General features: G+C 41.8%; 1 protein-coding gene across 1 annotated transcript in view; it reads right to left on the reverse strand.

Annotated features, from left to right (window-relative positions):
* Window positions 1–4,948, reverse strand: part of GPR89A (G protein-coupled receptor 89A) — a 28,340-nt gene extending 23,392 nt beyond the window's left edge. The window contains exons 1-4 of the mRNA XM_004717268.2: window positions 4,885–4,948; window positions 3,812–3,915; window positions 2,638–2,744; window positions 1,897–1,998 (exon numbers count right to left, since the gene is read on the reverse strand). Of these exons, the coding sequence (XP_004717325.1) occupies window positions 1,897–1,998; window positions 2,638–2,744; window positions 3,812–3,915; window positions 4,885–4,911 (340 nt within the window). The 5' untranslated portion in view covers window positions 4,912–4,948. The remainder of the gene's footprint in view (window positions 1–1,896; window positions 1,999–2,637; window positions 2,745–3,811; window positions 3,916–4,884) is intronic.
* Between the last annotated feature and the right edge of the window lie 4,456 nt (window positions 4,949–9,404).

Below are 9,404 nucleotides of genomic sequence, written 5' to 3' on the forward strand. Positions count from 1 at the left end.
CTTTCTTTTATCTTTAGGCTTTCCTTCTTTGCTTGTCCATTCCATACGTTTCAAGTGTTTTTCACAAGAGAAAGTCTGACCTTACGACTTCACTGTATCTCTAGTTACCGATCCTCTATTTCCCCCGGCATGGCTTCAGTTCTTATACCTACCTCTCCTTCACTGCCCGTTCAGTCCTCAGGTGGCTAGCAGCCGGCTCTCTTCCAGGACATAACTGCTTTCACTGACAATATCATACTGTTCTGCTAGGTTTCCTCGAGTCGGTTCCGACTCATAGCGACCCTCTGCACGACGGAACGAAATGCTGCCCCTGTGCCAGCCTCACAGCTGTTGCTGTGTGTCCTCACTGTGTCACTCTGTCACGCTGAGGGCGTCCTCATTTCTGCCGCCTTTCTCCTTTACTCAACGTGATGCCCTTCACTGAGGACTGCTCCCTCCTGGTAACATGCTCAGAGATGAAGTCTTGCCATCCTTGCTTCTAAAGAGATACAGATTTGTTTGTCTTTCTGGCAGCCCACGGTACATTCTTTGCCAACACTATAGTTCACAGGTATCAATTCTTGGGGCTTCCTTATTCACCACTGTCCTATTCTCTCATGCATGTGAGACAATAGAAAATTCTGTGGCTTGGGGTAGGTGCACCTTAGTCCTCAAAGGGACGATTTTGCTCCTTAACACTTTAAACATTTCCTGACTGCTGCTTCCATGAGCAATGGCTGTGGAGTCCAGGACAATGAAGTCCTTGACAACCTAATTGTTCCTATTTATCAGGATGGTGCTTATTGGTGACGTTACAAGGATTTTCATTTCCTTTATATGGAGGTGTAGTCTTTGATCTTCAACAGTAAGTACTTCAATATAATAGGTAACACTAAGCACCTGTTTAGAACCAGGGCTGTTTTAAGCATTGACTCATTTGATCTTCACTTTTTGAGTGAGATATTATTGAAACCCCATTTATAGACGAAGAAATGGAGGCACAGAGGTGAAGTAACGTAAGTCAAGGCCACACAACTGATAAGTTGCAGAGACAGGATTCAAACAGCCAAGCTCTAGAGCCTGGGCTCTTAACACCACCACACGATGCTCATGACTCTTCTCCTGGTTGCAAAACTCAGTAACGTTTTCCCATCCTTGTTTTACGTATCATTCACAGCCAGAATCCTTTCTGCTCAGAATGATTTTCCTTTCTTTCTTCCACAATGCATTTCCCTAGGCTTTCTTTCCTACTTCTCTACTTCTCCTTAAGTGGCCCTTTGTCTGCATGGGACAGAATTATCACTCCCATTTCAATGGACACATTTTCTTTTGGTGATCTTGCTCATTTCTCCAGCTTCACCTAATGGTATTTGGCTGACAATTTCTAATTTTTTAGATTTCTGGAGACCTCACCATGTGGAATGATGAGTTTATACTTTTTCCCCTAAGCTCCTTATGATAGTTTTCAATGACTTGTGTAGCCAAGTGCCTACTGGACACACCTGATGTCGGGGTTGTTGTAGTTAGATGCTGAGTCATAGTGGCCCTGCGCACAAAAGGAGGAGGCACTGCCCCAGGCCTGTGCGCCATGCTCGCCATCGTTATGCTTGAGCCGTTTTGCAGCTCCTCTATCAATCCACCTCCTTAATGGTCTTCATCTTTGTCCGCTCACCTTCTACTTTACCACGCAAAATGTCCTTTCTCAGGGACTGGCCTCTCGTGACAACATGCCCAAAGGACATCAGTGAAGTCTTGCCTTCCTTGCTCCTGAGGAGCATTCTGGGTGTGCTTCTTCCAAGACAGATTTGTTTGCTCTTTGGGATGTTTATAGGTAACTTAGGACCCAGAATCAGAAGTTAAAGAATTGTCTTCAAAACTGCAACAAATAATCACCCCCACCTCCCACCACACACTCACCATGTTTTGGGCTAAGAATAGGAAATGGATCTCCCAGTTTCCAGAAGAAATACATGAAAGTCAGCCATAAGACACAGGAAAAAATCAGTCGTCGTTTATGCACTAAGAGAGGGGAGACAAGACTGTTAGGGAAGATAGCTATATGAGTATGTCAAAGAGCTGGCTCTACTAAAAACACAGGACCATGATAATTAATATTTGACTAGCTTGTTCACTTGGCAAATGCTTGATAGGACAACACAATTTTTAAAGTGTTAATTTTATCTTTACCACCATAAGTGAAGTTTGAGTGAAATTGAGATGTGGGTTAGGGAAGAGAGTAAATAGAAACAAACAAAGCTTTGGTAGGACCAGCCCGATCATTCAGTGAGTATTTGTGTGTCAACCTTTGTGAGATGCTGCGTCTAAGGTGTACCGACATAACAGGAGCTGCTGGAAAACTCACTGCCACGGAGTCAATTGACTCATAGAGCCCTCCCTATAGGGCAGCCTAGAACTGCCTCAGTGCACTTCTGAGACTGTATTTCTTTAGGGGAGTAGAAAGCTTCATCTTTCCCCCTTGGAGTGGCTGGTGGTTTCGAACTGCTGACCTTGTGGTTATCAGCCCAATGTATAACCCACTATGTCATCACGGCTCCTTGCAGCTGCCGAAAGTGAAGTACAAATGAAGCTCTCCACACCTCAAGCTCTCGAAAGACTCATCTTAATCTATGCACAGATAGGAGAGGGTAAGATACTCACATAGTCGGATGTTGCTGACGATAAAATAGCCGATGTAAAAAGGCACCATGAAAACCAAGATCAGTAGAATGACACACAGGTTCATCTTCCAGTGAAAATAGCGAGAGCTGAAATGCACGGTGAAGAATATAATTGGGATTGGGGAGAGGGCACAACTTGAGATTGCTGAAGTCTTCCAAGGGGCCCGTGCTCCCTGAACTAGTGCTGAATATATTTCAACTAATAAGCCAACTGGGCTAACTACTAGGTGCTCATTTATAGACATTAAAAAATAGATAAAAGTTCTGAAAGGTAAACGTGACCATCCTAGCCTTCCAAGAACGTCGAGACTGCTGATGCTTTAGCTGCATTCATGGGTCTTCATACCTTGACAGGTACCAACATACACAATTACTGGTTGAATGACTTGTTTTCCTTCTCTACTGGGTATCTGTTTCTTTCTTTCTTTAATTTTTAAAATTCTTTTTATCTTATTCTAATATATTAAAAGAAAATAAATGTCAAACATAGTATGTGCTATACGTACTAAAAAACCAAAATGCCTCTTTTGTATCCTCAATATAATTAAACATTTGATTGCACCATTACTTTTGTTATCAATTGTAAAATAAATCCTATTAATTGATTACAATTTTAGGTCTTTTAATCCTTTCTGCATTTCTTTTCATGACAGCTTTATTGAGTGGACCTCAAATATCTAACACACCCACTTAAAGTGTGAAACGGATGGATTTTAAAAATAGTCACAATCCATTTTACAATGTTTTCATTACCCTTTGTAGTTCAACAAGCAAGAAGCATTTTAGAAAGACTGTCTAATAAATGCTAAACTAGTAGGTCTTTTACGGGGGGTGGTGGTAAGAGTTGTTTTAAAAATATTCTTAGGTTCAATGAGACTTGATCAAACTTATAAAATTACCAATGAAAACTAAGTTCATAAGAATTAGGGTTCGTTTTCCAGTAAGGTCCTTAAATTGGTCTGAGGACAGGAATTCTGGTCTTTTTAGGTAGGGAGTTTCAATGAGTGGAAATGGGATTCAGTAGGAGTGTACAGGAGCAAAATAGAGCTTCTAGGAGCGAATATATTCTATTTAATTAGTGCCTTTGCTGTGACCACTGTTTCCAACTATGAAATCAGGTGACTAGAGGGGAGGTATATAGCACCCTTACTCACCTGCTGTTCAACACTCCTAAGATTTCAAAGATGATGAGCTCAAACATGGTGCAGGAAAAGGCAAAAGTCACCGAGAAGATCACCTGCACAACATACTGACGTACCTGTTAAAAGCCAGAGAGAAGCTAGAAGTCATTTCCTTGTTTTAAATATTAAACCGATAATCTCTTTTTGGTTAAGCGTCAGAAAACTCATTCTGAAGAAATTCTCAAGTCATTGGAAATAGGGCCATGAAGCTATTCTAACTTCATAGTTCTTAAAGAAAGCAACCAATTAAATAAAAGTAGGTAGCTCTTCTAGAATTCAAAAAATTTCTCTCTCTCTCTCTCTTCCTGTCTGTAAATACTATGTCACTGTATCAGTGAATCAGAGATGACTATTACCCCCTAAGGGTGAAGAATTTACAATGTAGAGCATACATGGAAGCGTCAAAAAGTCCATGGAAGAGTGGAATTAAAGGATGAGGGAATTCTTAAATGAACTTTCGGAGGCCCTTCTTGAAATGGATGATGCTTACAGAGGCTTTTCCAAGATTCTGCAGTCCTGGAGCTTCTCCTGGGAGGCCTTGACGAGTCCAGACTCTTTTAGACACACTGCAGACTCTCGGGGGAGGCTTGGTGGTGAACACCCCAGAAATAACTCAAAGAGAGTCGCTAACCACTGCAGTTATTGCTGAGAGAGCATGGCTGACTGACTGGTGACGTTTTTCTGAATCTAAGGCTTAAGATAACCAAGTCAGTCTTGAAAATTTAGTATTAAATACAATTTAAGATCGTAATTTAATAATTAACAAGTCAAAGCCAAGTAGACAAATGAAAAAGAATCGTCACAGGGCTATAATACATTAAATTATATGCCAAAGAATAACTTTCTGATCTTACACATGGCTCCAATATTTTCCTGCTCCTGGCTTCCAGGACTCATGACATAGAACTCATGAATTACCCTTTAAAAAAACAATGTAAGCGTAATCGCACTCTCCATCCCAGTATTTACTGTATAAACCAACCCCCTCACTTGTAAAACACAATCTGAGTTCACAGTTTTAGCAGAACCAAACCACCTGTTCTCACCTCATAGTCCTTGAACAGCTGGCGCATGAAGAACAGCCACCCAAATCCGAAGAAAAGAATCTGGAGGAGGAAGGCAGGGTGTCGTTACAGACGCAGTCTACACTCCAGGCTGCTTAGAAACGCTAGCGGATTTCAGAGATTAAAGATGGGATTACGACTTATCAATGTCTATAGCACTGGGAGTAGACAGCAACATGCTCTTAGACTTAAAAAAATCCTTCACGCCCCATCCCCATCGAGTCAACCCTGACTCACACGGACCCGACAACATGTAAGCTCTTTAGGTCAGTAGGCAGCCTCGTCTTTCTCTCTTGGAACAACTGGTGGGTTTGAAGCCCAATGGCATGATTTGAGAAAAAATGGAATTATATATTTTCCTGGAGTCTTGTAATTATTTTATAATTAAGAACTTCAAATAAAACTAGCCATGGCCATTGAGTCCATTCTGACTCATTGTGACCATTTAGAGCAGAGTAGAAGTGCCCCGAAGGTTTCCCAGGGTGGTCTCTTGAAGGAATGAGACTGCCTAACTCTCCCTAGGCCTCATGGCTGGCGGGCTCAACCCGCTGGACTTCGGGCTAACAGCTGAGCACTGCACCACCTGTCTAAAGACGTGACGAAATAGAGAAAGAGCCAGGAACTGGGCTTTTTAATATGACCCCCGTTTCAAAGTATTGAAAAAACCAAAGAGAAAAACGAGGGAAAAAGAGTTGAGACCCCCCAAAAGCAGGAAGCTTTCCCTCCGCACCTCCACCATCCTGCCTAAACCATATAAAGTGGTTTCCAACTCTGTGTAAAGCCCAAAAGTGGCAGGATCCACATTGTCAAGTTTGGCTCCAGCTGGCGTCATAGATCTTGGCCCCAAGGTAGCTCTGTTCAGTCTTTTTTTTTTTTTTTTTTAGTTTATTTTTTTAATCGTTTTATTAGGGGCTCATACAACTCTTATCACAACCCATACATACATCAATTGTGTAAAGCACATTTGTACATTCATTGCCCTCATCATTCTCATCTGTTCAGTCTTCTAAAGCTGGTTTGTTTTTCACTAATAAGCAGAACTTTCTGTATGTACCCACAAGTTAATTTTCATAGGTGGTGTGCGGGATGGGTCTAACTTGATTCTTTTTCAAACAGTTGTATTGGCACTTCACCCACATGGCATACAATCCAATGGTTCGACCACAGCAAGAAGAGTTAACTTCATTCTTCAGCTGTGTATTCTTCTAGTTGTCCCAGCACCATTTGTTGAAGAAACCAGGTGTTCTTTCCTATTGGATGGACTTGGCATTTTGGTCAAAAATCTTTTCTGGATTCTCAATTCTGTTCCATTAGTAGATACAGTATATCTACCTTTATGCCAGCACCACGCTGTTCGGAGCTTCATCCTGTTGTGCACAGGGATGCTGAGCCAGAACGACTTGATGTCACCCAACAAGAGTAACAACAACACTGTTTGGATAACTGCAGTTTTATTGTATGTTTTAAAAGTGGGAAGGATTATTCCTACTTTATTCTGCCCCCTCCCCCCCCCATTGTTTTGGCTATTCAGGGTCCTTGAGAATTCCATGTGAACTTCTGGATGGATTTTCCCATTTCTGGGGAAAAAATTGCTAGGATTGTGTTGAATCTGGGCAGTGCTGGCAATACTGTTGTTAGGTCAAGTCGTAGTGACCCTCCATACACCGGAAGGAAACACTGCCGAGTACGGAGCCGTCCTCATAACTGCTGTGTTGGAGCCACTGCGTCACTCCATTGCTGAGGGCCTTCCTCGCTGATGCGGCCCCTCTGCTTTATCAAGCATGATGTCCTTTCCAGGGACGGGTCTCTCCTGATAACATGCCCTAAGTATGTGAGAATGACGTCACGTCTCTCCATGCTTGTGTCTAAGGAGCACTCTGGCGGTACTTCGTCCAAGACAGGTCTGTTGGCTCTTTGGACCGTCCACGGCACTTTCAATATTCCTTGCCAGCACCGTAATTCAAATGCACCCATTCCTCTTCGGTCTTCCTTACTCAGTGTCCACCTTTCAATTGCATTTGAGGTGACTGAAAATACTGTAGTATTGGTCAGGTACACCATAGTCCTCAAAGCAACATTTTCTTGCTTTTCAACACTTTAAAGAGGTCACATACAGCAGATTTACCTACTGCAATATGTCCTTTTATTTCTTCATTGTTGCTTCCATGACCATTGATTGTGGATCAAGCAAGATAAAATCTTTGAAAACCTCAACCTTTTCTCTATTTATCACGATGTTACGTTTTGGTCCACTTGTAAGGATTTAGGTTTTCTTTAAATTGTGTTGTAATCCATACTGAAGGCAGTAATCCTTGATCTTCATCAGCAAGTACTTGAAGTCCTCCTTACTTTCAGCAAGCACGGCTGTGTCATCTGCATATCCCAGGTGTGGTAGTTACACAACCTGGTGTCAATTTGGGACTTGACAGGATTAAGAGTAAAGGGGTAGAGTCTAGTCTATCAATCAGATCATAGGCAATGAAGCCTCTGTGTGGGCATGGCCTTCTCCTGAGAATTCTGGAAACTCCTGTTTTTCCTCCTTGGAGGCGGGAGACACCTCTCTTTCTCTCTCTGCTCACTCCCTGGGAGACTTTGTAGCTGACAAGACACATGGAACTGCGCTAGTGCCCTGACCTGGAGAAGCCACGTGGACACCCCTGTCAGCGCTGAGATACTTACGCCACTGGATCCAAAGACTTTCTACCCACTGGCCTGTGATCTCCTGCACTCGGCATCATCGCATGTGTTTCGTGAGTCTGAAGAGGACTTCATAGATTGGTATCGGACATATGGGCTAATATTGGACTTATGGACTTGATCTGGACTGGGATGTTTTCTCAATATTCAATTGCTATTGTATATAAACCTCTTTCTTATATACATATGTGTGTTTATGAATTTGTTTCTCTAGTCTACCCAGACTGACACAGCAAGTTATTAATAAGCCTTCCTCTAAACCTGATGCCATAAAAATCGAGCTTTGTGGATTATTTGCTCAGCAGGTAGATTGAAGTATGGTTGATACAAAAGTATGGAGGATACAAAATTATTTGATTAACTTCAGACTGAAGGTTTTCGTAAATCCTTTAATATCCTCATCACTAGCTGTGTTGGGTGGGTTGACTAGAAAAACAAATCCAGAGACACTCGTGTGTAAGAGAGCGCTTTATATCAAAGAGCACTTGAACAGTGAGAAAACATCCCAGCCCAGATCAAGTCCAAAAGTCTGATATCAGCACATATGTCCGATACTAGTCCATAAATTCCTCTTTAGACTCACGCAGCACATGCACCGATGCTGAATGCAGGAAGATCACAGATCAGTGGGGAGCCAGTGGCGGTGGAAGCATCTTTGTGCTTGCACTGGCTCCTCCAGCTGAATGTCTCCTTCACATGAAGGGGAAGCAGAGAGAGTATGTTGCCTGTCTCCAAGGAGAAAGAGAGGAAGTTCCCAGAATCCTCATGAGAAGGTCAAGCCCACAAGGAGGCATCATCAGGCTGTGACCTGATTGACAGGCTAGACTCCATCCCTTTACGCTTAACACCCTCAAGTTGACCCAAGATTATGTAACTACCACACTAGCTTTTGTGGTCGGTGCATATAATTTGAATAGCTGTCCCGACTGGATTTCCTTGTAGGTGGATACATATTATCCTATCACAGGCAGCACTGCTCTTCAAAACAGATCTTGGACTCTCTATTTTTCCACAATGAAAGAGATGGCATGCCTCTTGAATTTGGACTTCCCTGGGTAACTGACAATTTTAAGTCTTCTAATTCATCAACATGTGCATTCTTCCATTTACGTAGATCTTCTTTAATTTCTTTCAACAATATTTTGTAATTTTTAATCTTTCATCTTGTTTAAAATGATTCCTATGTGTCATTCTTTTTGATGCTATTGTAAAGTGGCTGTTTTTCTTAATTTCCTTCTCTGGTTGTTCATTGCTAGTGTACAGAAACAAGTTTGTGTTGACCTCATTGTCTACAACTTTGCTGGATTTGCTTATGAGCTCTAATTGTTACTATTATCATTGTTTCTTGGCTGATTTGTTAGGATTTTCTCATACATGCAAGATGATGTCATCTGAGAAAAGAGATTATTTTGCCTCGTTCTTTCTGATTTGGATGACTTCTATTTCTTTTCCTTGCTCTGGTTAGAACGTCAAGCTCAATGCTCCATAGCTGGGGTAAAAGCAGGCACCCGTGCATGTTTCTGATCTTGAGGAAAGCTTTCAGTCTCACTAAAGTCAGGATGATGTTAGCTGTGCACTTTTCATAAATGCCCTTTATCATGTCAAAGAATTTACTTCTATCCTTATTTTGCTGTTTTACTTATTATGAAAAGGTATTTGACTTTTTTCAAATGGCTTTTCTTTTAAATCATTTTATTGGGGGCTCTTACAACTCTTATCACAATCCATCCATCCATCCATCCATTGTGTCAAGCACATTTGTACAATTGTTGCCACTATCATTTTCAAAACATTTGCTTTTTGCT

The sequence above is a fragment of the Echinops telfairi genome, unplaced genomic scaffold (genome assembly GCF_000313985.2).
Source record: "Echinops telfairi isolate 266 unplaced genomic scaffold, ASM31398v2 ScPeMD7_7466;HRSCAF=8504, whole genome shotgun sequence".
NCBI classification, from domain to species: domain Eukaryota; kingdom Metazoa; phylum Chordata; class Mammalia; order Afrosoricida; family Tenrecidae; genus Echinops; species Echinops telfairi.